At 41.4% G+C, this 14075-nt stretch overlaps 1 protein-coding gene across 1 annotated transcript in view; it reads left to right on the top strand.

Moving 5' to 3' along the window:
• Window positions 1–373: 373 nt before the first annotated feature.
• The window catches only part of sf3b3 (splicing factor 3b, subunit 3), a 57471-nt gene continuing 43769 nt past the window's right edge, over window positions 374–14075 (top strand). The window contains exons 1-7 of the mRNA XM_073069679.1: window positions 374–520; window positions 1313–1471; window positions 1952–2107; window positions 6788–6958; window positions 7410–7582; window positions 8505–8646; window positions 12805–12917. Coding sequence (XP_072925780.1) covers window positions 1402–1471; window positions 1952–2107; window positions 6788–6958; window positions 7410–7582; window positions 8505–8646; window positions 12805–12917 — 825 coding nt within the window. The 5' untranslated portion in view covers window positions 374–520; window positions 1313–1401. The remainder of the gene's footprint in view (window positions 521–1312; window positions 1472–1951; window positions 2108–6787; window positions 6959–7409; window positions 7583–8504; window positions 8647–12804; window positions 12918–14075) is intronic.

The raw sequence follows: 14075 nt of genomic DNA on the forward strand, positions 1-14075 counted from the left end.
CCAATTCGATAGTGCTTTTTAACATAATTCAGAAGTGTAAAAAAAATTCTTTTAAAAAGGAATTTATATATAAATTATGTTACATAGCAAATCATGCTGCAATTCGAAACTAAAGTAAGGAACAGCTACATTTTAAATAAGCCTATCATAATAAGGTCTGAGCTGTACAACGCTGTGAAACCGCCTACAGGCTTGTACCCCGATAAAGGGACTTGGGCATGTTGTCGATGTGTCTGAATAGCTGCCTGACGAAAATACTTTACAACTCTCCGTAAGGGTGTTCATATGTGTGAGAGTTGCTTTGCGACATAATTTATAATTACTTGACTACGAGGAGCAGTGTGCAGAAGGGTGTATTCGCCTTTGAACTTGGCTGTGCCGAAGGGCCGCGTCAGGCGGGCGCGGGCCAGCCGTGCAGACAGACAGGACCCTGGGCCGGAGAGGGAAGGATGGCGCGGTGAGGGGAGGATGTCCAGCCGAGTCTGAGCGCGCATCGGCGGCATCTGGCCTCCCTCCGCAGGTATGGTGGCTGCCGCCGATCCCAGGCACCGCGGCCCAGCCTAATCTGGCGATATTTCAGGGAGGCGGCCGCCAATAGGTGTTCAGAGACGAGTTAGGTTTTCGGGCCTAGGTGGCAGCGCATTGTCCCCCGTCTTGCAGGCGGGCGGGCAGTGGGTAAAAATAGGACTCCGGGGGTGGGAGAGTTTAGTGGAACGGGACGCCGGGGGGGGGGGGGGGAGGTAACTGGAACGGGAGGCGGGGGGGGGGGAGATAATTGGAACGGGATGCTGGGGGGGGGAGGTAATTGGAACGGGATGCTGGGGGGGAGGTAATTGGAACGGGATGCCATGGGGGGGGGAGGTAATTGGAACGGGACGCTATGGGGGGGGAGGTAATTGGAACGGGACGCCTTGGGGGGGGGGAGGTAATTGGAACGGGATGCTGGGGGGGGAGGTAATTGGAACGGGAGGCGGTGGGGGGAAGGGGAGGTTATTGGAATGGGGCGCGGGGGGGGTAATTGGAACGGGATGCTGGGGAGGGGGAGGTAATTAGAACGGGAGGAGGGGGGGGAATGAAGTACTGGCTTCCCATGCATTTCTCTCCATGGAAAATAAAAGTTGTGGCATCTGGGCTGTAGATTTGAACATTTAAGTTTTCCAGTTATCTTGTGGTCCTGAAGCAATATAAACTAGAAATGCTGAGGTCAGACAGCATCAATAGAAAAAAAACAAAGTTAATGTTGAACAGTTTTCAGTTGCCTTGTGTCTTCGTGTTGTTAATTTTCTTTTGTTTTTGTAATTAAAATTTACAGATTCGATTTGTATTCTGTCTGCAGCATCTCTTAAACACTGGAAGTGGGATCTAACTTTCTTTATTAGTGATAAAAGAAATTGTGGAATCATGTTTTTATATAATCTGACCCTTCAAAGAGCAACTGGCATATCACATGCCATTCATGGAAACTTCTCAGGTAAGAATCTGCAGACAAGCTGGTTTGGTTTGACTTCTGTTAGTGGGATAGATTGTGCCATCAGTTTGCTGGTGCATCTGTAAGAAGTGGAAACACTGCAAGTGACACCTGTAATACTCAGTATTGCTGGTGGACTGTAGGATGTGTTCCGGTGCTTTCTTTGAATTCCAAAGCCTAATGAGACAACTTTTACTTACACTTGATCCTAGCTTCCTTTTTTTATGCGCTGCCTTTGGCTTAATCATCTCACTGTATTTAGAATGTTTTGAATTCGGGTCCTGTTCGACTTTTTTCCAGAATTATCACTGACTTGTGTTACATGAAATTTGATGTTTTGTTGCAGCAGTACAATGCAAAGATGTAAAAATCTGCAATTCTAGCTGCAGGAGATTATTTTGCAGAATTGTTAATGCTAAGTTTTTGGGCTTTATGGTATAGAAGTTTCAGAATTGTCCTTCTGATTCATATGTTTCAATATAGGCACCAAAATGCAGGAGATCGTTGTTTCCAGGGGGAAAATCCTGGAGTTGCTGCGTCCAGATGCAAATACTGGGAAGGTGCATACCCTGCTGACAGTGGAGGCCTTTGGGATCATTCGTTCTTTGATGGCCTTCAGGTTAACTGGAGGTACCAAAGGTAGGAATCTTAAATGTGTTGACCTCTTACAAAATTGCTTGTAAATTCAGCAATTTTAAATTAATCTGTCATCTCATCTCATTTGGACAGGCTTCTAGTGCTTCATCCAAGTGCTTTCCTCTCAGTAAAGACAAGCATAAATGGCATGGAGATGATCAGTGGTGAACTACATCTTATTCTCAATTCCATATAGGCATTTTCCATCATAACTTCCTGAATCATATATAGAAATACCATCTTGTCCTACATTATTCCTAATCCAAATGGATGTTTGAGATCATGCAGTGGTATGGGAGATTTAATTTGATCCCTTTTAAGACTATAAAACAGCTGCTCCACCATTCCATCACAGCTGATTTATGATCCCTCTCAACCCCATTCTCCTCCTTTCTCCCTATAATCTTTGATGCTCTATCAACCTCTTCTTCTAATTATGCCCAATGACGTAGCCTCTTAACTGTCGCTGGCAATGAGTTCCACAGACTCAACATCTTTTGGCTAAAGAAATTCCTCCTTTGTATTCTGAGGCTATGCCCTCTGGTCCTACACTCCCCCACTAGATGAAACATTCTCTTCACATCCACTCTAAGGCCTTCTGTTGGTCGGGGTCTACCATAGACATTGCGTCTTAGCTGTCTAAGTGATATTCAAGCCAGTGCAGTACAATAGGGAGAGCAAGCTGTTGTCCATGTATCAGGCTCCCTTTCTTGCAATTGATGAATCAACAGGAATGGCAGAGACCAATACAGTTTGGCACCAGCAGCGTTGCAGAAGTTGCCAGTTAGCGTTGAATTCAATGTAGGACTGCTTTAGGGACCCACCCTGGATTTTTCCCTCTAAGTTTACTCTCAAACCCTTCTCCGTAGTGGGTATAGCTGCAAACAGTGGAGGTTGGAAAATGAGTTGCCTTCCATAGCTGATGAGCCCCATCTGCCTGAAGCGACTAGTTTTAAGGGGCCAGTAACTTGATACTGCTCCTTTTAAAGGTAAAAATGGTTCCACTGGGTTTAATAGCTAAGCCAACAGTTAAGGCCAGGAGCTGGACTTGGTTATCAGAGGCTGTTTGAGACACACCCCATTGAGAGCATTTAATAGGTAGTGCAAGCTTTTGCCCACTACCTCCCCCGGCTATAACAACCGTAAAGAACCTAATTGATCTAGATCCTTCAATAATTGATGTTTCAATGAGATTCCCTGTGCCTATTCTTCTAAAATTAAGTCCAGGCCCAGAGCCACCAAATGCTCTTCATGTACTAACCCTTTCATTCCCAGTATCATTTGATCATTCCTGGAACTTAGTGACTTCATTCACGTGAACATTTTGGTTTAGAGATTTGATTGAAAGGATGTCTAATAAGTGGTTAGTTGTAAGCCACAGTTCCAGTTGGAAATGTGTGAACCCACTTAGGAAGTCACTAGCAGGACTGGATTTTGATTTTTTTGTTGCTTCATAGAAAAAGGTTCTGAGATGATCAGCATTGGGAAGTATCTAAAATGCTTGAAAACTTATCAGTATAGCTGTATGTATACTGTAAAGGTAATGGTGATTGGAATTGGAATAAATCGTGGTCTCTTATTTCAGTGGCTATTCTGAACTTCTTGTTAGCCCCAGCTTTTACCTACCATTTTACCATTGTAGAGCAATGTAAGAAATGCATTTTTCAAATAGTTAATTTCCAAGAAATTTGATTTTGTATTAACTGCTCAGTTGGGAGTTTTCTGTTGATCTTAGGTTAGGGAGTTCAAATCATGATTTAGTTTCATGAAGCAGGCAAGGAAAGATTCATTGTTTTTGTACTTTCCTGGAATGTGTTTGTCCCTTGTTGCCTTTAGGAAGGTGGTTGAAAGGTTTTATTCACATTTCAAATACATTACAGAGGACAAGAATCCACTAAATTTATCTGAAGCTACAGTAACGTATAAAGCAGCCTTGTTGCCTGCTTACCTGAGAAACAAACCAAATAAAAGTGTCACTTATACTGATTTTTTACTTACTGCTCAAAACTGAATTCAAATACTTAAGCTGCCATAATGATACTTTCAACTTCTGCTCTGTAATGAATGCGTTTAAATTGCCAATACAGGATTTATTCAAGAATCAGATCTCTAACTAATCAACCATACCTGGGTAATGGTTATTAGTTGATAGTAGACAACGAGGTGACCTGTTGGAGCACCCTTTGAAAGAAGGGTAGTGCAGTCTGATGTGACCAGAATGAACATTAAATTTTCCTGAATGCTATTGGTATCGCTTTACTTTGGAAATTGAAGAAGAAAACCTCAGTTTATTAACCAAGAACAATGTGTAGCAAGGCTCCTTGTTTAATTTCTGGTTGAACTGCCACCTGCCTCTCGTCGTCATTCTGGAGACGTGCAGTCCTTTCATCCACCGTCTCTTCATCTCTTCTGCTGTTTGTTCTTTGTGTCTGATCTTGGAGACGTGCATTTCTCAGCTTCTTTGTCTCTTCCTCTCTCCTCCTCCTACGCCAGTTGTCATTTTGGAGACATGCATGCCTCTCCTCTGTCGCTTATTTTCTGTCCTGATTCTTTGATCTTGGAGTCGTGCGGCCCTGGACTCAACCGATTCTTGTTCTCTCCCTCTCCTTGCCACTTCCCGACGACGTTTGGTGTCATCTCTTGACCATAATAGCCACATAACCATATAACAATTACAGCATGGAAACAGGCCATCTGGGCCCTTCTAGTCCGTGTCGAATGCTTACTCTCACCTAGTCCCACTGACCCAAATGTCCCTTTTCTCTTTCCACGTGGCATAATTAGGCTGACCATATTTTTTGTTACCCTAATGCTGGATAGAAAATATAAAGCATAACACCAAAGCCTCCAGGATGCTGATTACTCTTGATGATATGATTGCCGCTCTCCTAAATGGGCGTAATATAGTCACAGCTGTCCTTTGACTACAGCAAAGGGTTTGATGGGTGTCTCGAAGTATGTCATTACCATAAGATTTAATTATCTCTTCTTGATGGGTGGCAGTTAGATCTGTCCCAATCCTGCACGTTCTGATGGTGATGAACAGAATGTGACCGCTCGAAATAGAGCTGCCCTGCCCTTTTCCTCCGGTTGGTGTCGCTGCTGAGGCTGGCCGTGCACGTGCGTCGTGGTGGTGTGTCGCGGTTTCCATCATGGCTGACATCGGCTCTCAGGTGAAAGCGGGGCTGTTGATTTTGGCAAGTGAGCAATTTTAATGCAAATATATAACCCTGAACTTTGGATTCATTCTGTAAGTTAGTGCATTTTAGGTCGATTTAGCCAAAAATATATAACCCTGAACTTTGGATTCATTCTGTAAGTTAGTGCATTTTAGGTCGATTTAGCCAAAAATAGTGCCACTGTAATGCACCATTTGCGCTAATTGGAGGTCACAAACAGCAGGAGAGTTTTAGTAGTATATAGATTAATTTTTTTTAATTTAGAGCAATGAAGCATGGAAGCAGGCCCATCAGCCCAAATCGTCCATGCCAACCAAGGTACCCAGACTCATTCGGCTCATATCTTTAAACCTTTCCTATCCATGTAATTGTACCAATGTCTTTTAAGTGTTACTGTAACTGCCTCAACCACTTCTGGCAGCTTGTTCCAAAGACACACCATCCTCTGTGTGAAGAAGTTTCCTGTCAAATCCCTTTTAAATCTTATCCCTCTCTTCAACGCATGCTCTCTAATTTTTGATTCCCTTTCACTGAGACAAACACTGCATCTCATGATTTTATGCCCTCGTTATTATTTTATATATCACGTTTCGGTTTCCTGTGTTCCAAGGAATGACGTTCTAGCTAGCCCAAACTCTTGATTTCAGGCCCTCGTGTTGTGGCAGCATGCTTGTAAATCTTGCTCTCTTTCCAACTTAATTTAGTCTCCTGCAACAGGGTAACCAAAACTGTACGTAATACTCCAGCTGTGGCTTTGCCGACGTCTTGTACAGCTGTATTATGACTTCTAACACAGTGCAATGCCCTGACTGATAAGCCAGCATGTCTCATCTGTGATGAAGTGCTGGAGAAATGTGAATTTCTACGTGGAGGCCTCTGTCCTATGACACATTCCTCAATCCCACATGGTGAAAATTCCACCATAGTCATGCTGTTTCGTTGCAGGAAGTATGGCAACACTTGTAGGTTGCCCAGCACAATCCTTACAAATACAAAGGATGCATTTTGCTCTATGTTTCAATGTACATTTGAAAAAGAAGGCCTGTCTTTATCTTTCTGTGGCCTGAAGTCAAATGGGGTCTGAATACAGTTAGTGAGTACCCATATATTTTTTATCTCAGTCATCCATCACACCCAAGATCTGAATTATAGATAAAAGCAATCAAAGTTGGCAACTGGTAGGATGATTTTTAGAACTGGAGCTCAAACATAATTCATTTGTGGGTCCACACTTGACCATTGTGATCATTGCCATATTGCTAGTTTGCTTCACCATTTTAGTTGACAATTGTCAGGTGAAAGGAAGTTGCCCTGATGTGTAAGAGTATTTGCCATGTTTTCCAAGCAAACACTACAGAAACTCCCAGAGCACAATAAAGAAGTTAACTCCCATTGCTAAAGTGTTCTGGTGATATGGGTTTTGCTTGTATCTACGTTGATAATGCATTGTTTTGTCTTTACCTCTATGCTTTCATCATAAATCTTGCTTCTATTTTATCCACAGATTACATAGTAGTAGGCAGTGACTCTGGCAGAATTGTTATCCTGGAATACCAGCCTTCCAAGAATATCTTTGACAAGGTTCATCAGGAAACCTTTGGAAAGAGTGGATGCCGACGCATTGTTCCTGGCCAATACTTGGCAGTTGACCCGAAAGGTCGTGCTGTCATGATAGGTAAGTGGCAGGAGAAAGTAAGAACCAGGCTATTCACTGTGAGACTGCCATCCAGTTAGATTCTGACTAATCTGCTGCACCACCTACTTACCTCACTATTGTCTTGTTCTTGAAAACATCATGTGAGAGCAATAATCTGAGACTGAATATTGGAAGTCTCACCTGAAATCAGTTTGCCTAGTTTCTGGAAGGGAGTGGAAATCAGGAGTAGAAAATCTGGAAAATTTCTCTTGATGTTCCCTTGTGTCAGAAACTGATTGATAGGTGAAGGTAATTGTCTATCCCTTGATAAGGTGACATACTGAACAAAGTGGATGTCTTTGCTTTGATTCAGCTGTTTGTTTATTATAGTGCTTTGAGAGATCTACAGTATATTCATATTTTTAAAAGAAAATAGATGTTAACATTGTGCCTCTGGTTCCATGACATAAGTGGTTTGGTTTCTTGCCAGGTGCCATTGAGAAGCAAAAGCTGGTCTACATCCTGAACAGAGATGCTGCTGCTCGTCTCACCATTTCTTCACCGCTGGAGGCTCATAAAGCAAATACTCTGGTGTATCATGTTGTTGGTGTCGATGTTGGCTTTGAAAATCCTATGTTTGCTTGCCTTGAGATGGACTATGAGGTATTTGAGCTTTAGAGGATTGTATGACTAATGTGTGTTAAAACATTTTTTTTGTTTGCTGAGGCATTGATTGCCAAATTATTGCAGTTTTGAGAAAATAATTTTTCAAGTTTTCTCACTTTCTGCAATAGTTTCAAGGTATGGACTCTTTCTAAAGAACGATTTTTGTAGTTTGGACTCTGGTTGATGTGCACTTGAGCTTTGGGGATTATGTTGGCAAGTACAGTCATATTTGTTCTTTACTGTGAATTTTTTGGTAACCGGCTGGTGATTGAAAGACTTGGACACCGGCTAACTGAGATCAGCTATTTCTGCACGGGCCAAGTTGAGTATCACATCTGGTACTCATGGTTCAGTATGTAATTTGTCACTTTTAGACAGGAAGATTTTGCTTTAAAATTTTAATATAAACCTTGCATGAATTATCAGCTTTATAGTTTCATTATAGAGTATCAGTTGCATGCATCCCTGTAAAATCAGATACTTTATCTTCAAGTCAACTGCTTCTGAGGCTCTGAATTATGCAATAATGGTTCAGTTGATAAATGATTGTGCTTGTAGAAACATAATGGTGTAAATACTCACTTACAGAAGAAAATATAGTTAATGTTGATCTTCCATTAAAGCATGTTCAGGAACTTGCTGTATAGATTTAACATGATGCCAAGTCTTTGGGAGTATTTGGATTCTTGATTGCTATTCATTGACAGTTGTGAGATGGTGTAGCATTAAGAAAACCTGGTGACTTGGTCAGCTTCCAATGGATAAAGGAATGAAATATGTTCAAATTCCATACTGACCTGATATTCAGGTTAATGGCCATGCATGAAAAATAATTCAGTCGTCATTTGTTGAAAAGTTTAAAAAACATTTGTGAGTTAAACAGTCAGTTTTGTGTTTGTGTCCTTTTCCTCTGTTGTAGGAGGCAGACAGTGATCCTACAGGTGAAGCTGCTGCTAATACTCAGCAGACATTGACATTCTATGAGTTGGACTTGGGCCTAAACCATGTTGTGAGGAAATACAGTGAACCCCTGGAAGAGCATGGCAACTTCCTGATCACAGGTATGGCCAAGTGGACTGCAAATTGATTAAATGAATCTTGGTAAGCTGGCTTAAGTTCAGAGTCAGATGTTGTCATCTATGCTGAAACACACCAATTTACCTTGATATGATGAAATAAGAATTCATAGTGGGAAAGAAAGTGTTTTTTTAAAGAAAGAATAGATGCTGGAAATCTGAAATAAAAATGAGAATGGTTGGATACCCTAGGCATCTGAAAAGAGAAACTGAATAATCATTTCAGATTAAGGATACTTCACTAGAGTAATGGGAATTTAGCTGGTGGATTACTTAAAAAAACAATTTATTATCTTAGTTCTTGGTGTAAGTTTGTATCAGACTATTATCTTTAGGTCTTGAAGTCATTGGTTTATTGTGGAAAGTCTGGGATGAAATAAAACCAATCTCAAATTGGTTTTCCTTTTCCTGGGTAGGGAGAAAAGTCTTTGTTAATTTTACCAAGGTTAACTAAATTTGAAGGCAAATTATAAAAGTTAATGGTAAAGATCTGACTGGCAACATAAGGTCTGGTTGATGCATGTTCTGCAGGATTATGGCAGCTGTGGCTTGCATCTGAACCTACTTTGTAACTGTCTAGAGTAGTGGTCACCAACCTTTTTAAGCCCAAGGTCCCCTACCTCGGCCTTAGTGAAAGGCAAGATCGACTGACTGAATCATTTAGAGAAAAACAGCTCAGATTGTACTTCCAACTTGAGGCCTTTTATCTGGGCTGATTGTATTTGAATTACATAAAATGCTTTTGTCAAACTCAAATTAATTCAATCAAGAAAACACTGCAACTAGCATATCAAACAGGCCATAGCTATCTTGCTTTAAGGATATTACAATACTTCATACCTTTAATTCTAAGTTTCATTATTTAATTTTATTTCAACACGAAAAATAAATGAATAAAAATTGACTCCTGCACTCAGTGTGATGACTGGGGCTGAATACTTTCTGCTAGTTCCCTGAAATTTGGCTCGTAACTACAGAAGCCAGTCTGAGAGGTGTCTGTCAGTAAGACAGCTCCTGTACTTACATTTAAGAATTTTCATCTGTGAAAATGCAATTTCACACAGATAAGTTGACCCGGAGTAGGCTCTGACTTTTAGTGCACATGTGGTGAGATGAGGAAACTTCTCCCTGCTGACAAGCCCCCAAAAGTCACTGTCCTTTCATCATGCTTTAAGCTCAATGTCATTTTGCAAATCAATTATTTCCATTTCGATGTCACTTGCTGAAATTTGGCTGCTATCTGTTCTATATCAATGGGCAGAAATGGGTTTGAAATAAATGCATCAATATCTTTCATGACGTTTAACTCCCCAAAATGTCGATCTACTGCTCAGGGCGAAAAGCATTTTTTTCTTTGGGAAAGTGTGTCAGCCTCCCATTCTTTAAATTTGTAATCCAGACACTGAGCTTGGCCTTAAATGCATTTACTGTGCTTATCATGTGGGGCAGGTGTTGGTCTTTTCCCATGAGCTCATTGTTAAGTGTGTTTAATTTAGCCATTAGGTCTATCAGACACCTTAAATGCAGTAGCCACGCATCATCTGACAGTTCCTCGTGCTCCTCATTTCTTGTCGACAGAAAAGTCTTTTTCTCAGGCAGCAAGTCAACTAATCGTTGCAGCACTTTGCCACGACTCAACCACTGAACATCAGCATGAAGAATTACGTCTCCATAAGCGGCATCGAGTCATCCAATAATGCCTTGGAATAAGCGGAGCTGACGAGCTTTTACTTGAATTAAGTTTATCAGTTTGACCTCCAGTGTCATTACATGAGAAAAATCCATGACCTTCCCAGCCAAGGCCTGCTGATGAATCACACAGTGATAATTCAGGAAGTTGGAAAAATCAGGGTCATTAAGGCACAGTGCTATAAAACCAATGCACACACTACGCATTGCTGGGGCCCCATCAGTAGTAATTGCCACAAGTTTATGAATGGGGATGTCATGTTCAATGACATTTTTTAAACTTGTAAATATCCTCACCTCTCATTCTCTCCTTTAAGTGCAAAAGAGTGAGGAAGTCCTCCTTTGTTGTAAAATCCTGGAAAGCCATTGTGACAAATACGACAAGCTGAGCTGTTTGCATTACATCCAGGGACTCATTGAACTGTAGTGAAAAATATTCAGAGTGACAAGTCCTTTAACACTTGTCGATCCCCATCCTCTGACAGTGACTCTACCCTCCTTGTCCTTGTTGCAGGGCCAGGCGGTATATTACGTATTGCGGTTTTGATGTTGTCTTTGTTTTTAAAGTCATTAAAAACAGCCTGTGTGGTACTGGCCATTGCTTCCTTGAATCGCCATCTGTAAAAGGCTTCTTGTGTTTAGCCAAAAGGTGACTTACACAAAATGATGCTTCAATAGCAGCCTTATTTTGAGCAGCATGTTTTGTGAAAAACGATTCCTGGGCCTTCAACTCTGATATCAGCTCCTCAACCTTACTGGCACGGATTGCACTCTTTGGGGGGTAGGTGTCTTTAAATTTCTGGTGGTTGATGTTGTGCCGCTCCAGATTCCCTCTTTAGTCAGTGCACAACACAACAGAGCTCTTAAAAATAGCGGAGTCAAGGGATATGGGGAGAAGGCAGGAACAGGATGATCTGATTGAGGGATGATCAGCCATGATCACAATGAATGGTGGCGCTGGCTCGAAGGTCCGAATGGCCTTCTCCTGCATCTATTGTCTAAGACATACACAATTGTCTTTCACCAAGGTAAATAGAAATTCCTCTTCCCATTCCGGATGGAATTTGTATGTCTTCGCCTTTTGTGGAGCCTCCACCATACTAGCTAGCTACCTTGCAGGATATGACCAGCAAGTGCATATTGATGTTTGTGACAGTCTGTACTCTTACCTAATCTAATTGGCCACTTTGATGCAGCACAAGCTATGCTGAAACCGTGGTGCATGGCGGAGGGGCGATACACACATGTGCACTGGGCAGAAAGAACGGAACTAAAACCTCACAACACTGGAAGCAACCTCTCTTTACAAACAGCTTTCCTTAGCAGGAGAATTGCTATATTACTATTATCCTAATTAGTATTACTTATTTTTATAATGCTCGCATTGCAACAGTATTTGTGTTTTTCTTTGGGATCTTCTGGGAAAGTCTCAAAGATCGACCGGTCGATCACGTTCGACTGGTTGGCGATCACTAGTCTAGAGAACACTTGTTATTGATGTTCTTACAAAAGCACAGTATTGACCAACAAAAATGGCCTTGAACTGAGAGGCTGCTGCTCATAGACAATCTGCAGTGGAGTTTTGGAAGAAGGGTGACTCCAATTTGGGGTAAAAGTTGGGATAGTTCTGGTTAAGTATGGTGTGGGAAAATATGTTCTGTAGCATGAGAGGACTGAGGACATATAGTCCTACCAAGAGTGGGATAGGTGATGGCTAATGAGACTTAACACAAATTGCAGGTCCTTGCCTTGGAATTTTCTCATTCATTGAGGTTGAGGGCAATGATTCTGGCAGGAACAAAGCCGTGACAAATGGTTTCCACTTGAAATTCAACCTACTGCAAAACAAATTTCACAGCAAATAGGTCGGTGATAGTAAACCTGATTCTGATTCTAAAATACATTTTGCATTACCAGAACTTGTATTTCACCGAGTCAGAAAGTAATACAGTAATGAAATGGGTCCTTTGGCTGACCGGGTCTGCTCTAGCCATTAAGTGCGCATTTACTCTTAATCCTACATCAATCTGATTTCCCCCCCCACACACATTCCATTAAACTCAGTTCGGAATTCTACTGCTATACACTAGAGGCCATTTATAGTTGCTGATAAGGATATCGCTCATGTCTTTGGATAAGTATGTGAATAAGAGGGGTTTAAGGGGATACAGTTCAAATGGAGAAAAAATACTGTATGACTAGCTTGTTAACGATAGACAAGGTTGACATGAACAAATTGGGCTGAAGGACCGGATTGCATCCTGTATTACTGCTGACTATATGGGAGAGTACTGCTCTGCGCAGAATCCACACATGAGTGAACCTGGGATGCTGGAGCTTTGGGGCAACAGCTCTACCGATTGTTGCATTGTTCACTTAGGCTGCAGTTACCTTAAAACTGAAAAATGGTGTAAAGTTGTAGTATGTTGAAAATTAAACTTCTATTCCCTACAGTTCCAGGAGGCTCTGATGGGCCCAGTGGTGTACTAATCTGCTCTGAAAATTACATTACGTATAAAAACTTTGGAGACCAGCCTGATATCCGATGCCCCATTCCCAGGAGGAGGGTAAGAAATTTATTGCATTTTGTGATCACCCACATTTAATTTTTGCAGCAAAGATAGGAATTTTGGTTTGTGTGTAATTTGAATGTTGAAAATTGTTTAATATTGTAGAAGTAATTGGCATTTTTGGTGTGTTCCACAACTTCTCAAAAGCCCTTTAATTGTAGCTGCTGTTAATTTTGTAGCAGGATTGAACAGCATATTTATATACAGCCAAATATGAAATCAGTGGCAGTGGTAATCTGTTTTGTAATGTTAAAGTAAGGAAAATTGCTGGCCATAAAGATAGAAGGTCTCTGGTTTTCATTTGGTAAGTGTTTTGTCTCCCCTCCATGGCAGCATTCGTAGCAGTGTTGTACTTTATCTACATTGTGCTCCTCAACTGAGGCTTGGTTTCTGCAAACTATTTGGCTGAGTTATACTGATGTCTGTAATAAACATCATTAGCTATTCAGCTTTTCTGCAGTTTATTTGATTTGGATGTGTTTTGTGTTAATCAAAGATTCTTTTGGGTAGAGAATGAGTGGCTCAATGTGGAGCATGCATGTAGTCAAAGTAAGCATGAAAAATAATTTGTACCTTCGGTCATCAATTAACTGAGAATTAATCTCATAATCACATAGGAAATAGAATTAGGACATTTAATAATCCCATCACCTATAACTTCATTGAATGCTTGAGAAGGCCCCGTGACCTGTTTTTGTTGGGTTTGAACGCATTTAGCTTCTATTGGTATCCTGCTAGATAATGCCCCTCTGTATTTTGACTTTTTTAGCTTCATCTTCTCAATGTAGGGGAGTGATGTTAGCTGGATTTCTGCATTTGCCTTCCTTGTTCTCCCCCCCCCCCCCCCCCCCTTTTGCTAATAATGTATATATAGTGTCAGAATTTTGCATTGACTGGCTATGCACTGGGGATCTTTTAGGGCGTTTACTAGTTTTTTTTTCTGGTGGCAGGGTGGAGATATGTATACCAAAGGAGCTGTAAAGCACTCCTTCCCTCTGCTTTCCTGCAGGTCACCCTTGGGCAAGGTGTAGTACCTGCATAGCCCCACCGATTAGGGTCACATGAAGCCATGGGAGCGGGTGGTGAATGTTAATATGAGCAGATGTTGTATATCACAAGTCCTGGTTATGTGACCACTGGTGCCAGGCAGACAAT

This window comes from Hemitrygon akajei, chromosome 17, assembly GCF_048418815.1.
Source record: "Hemitrygon akajei chromosome 17, sHemAka1.3, whole genome shotgun sequence".
Lineage (NCBI taxonomy): Eukaryota > Metazoa > Chordata > Chondrichthyes > Myliobatiformes > Dasyatidae > Hemitrygon > Hemitrygon akajei.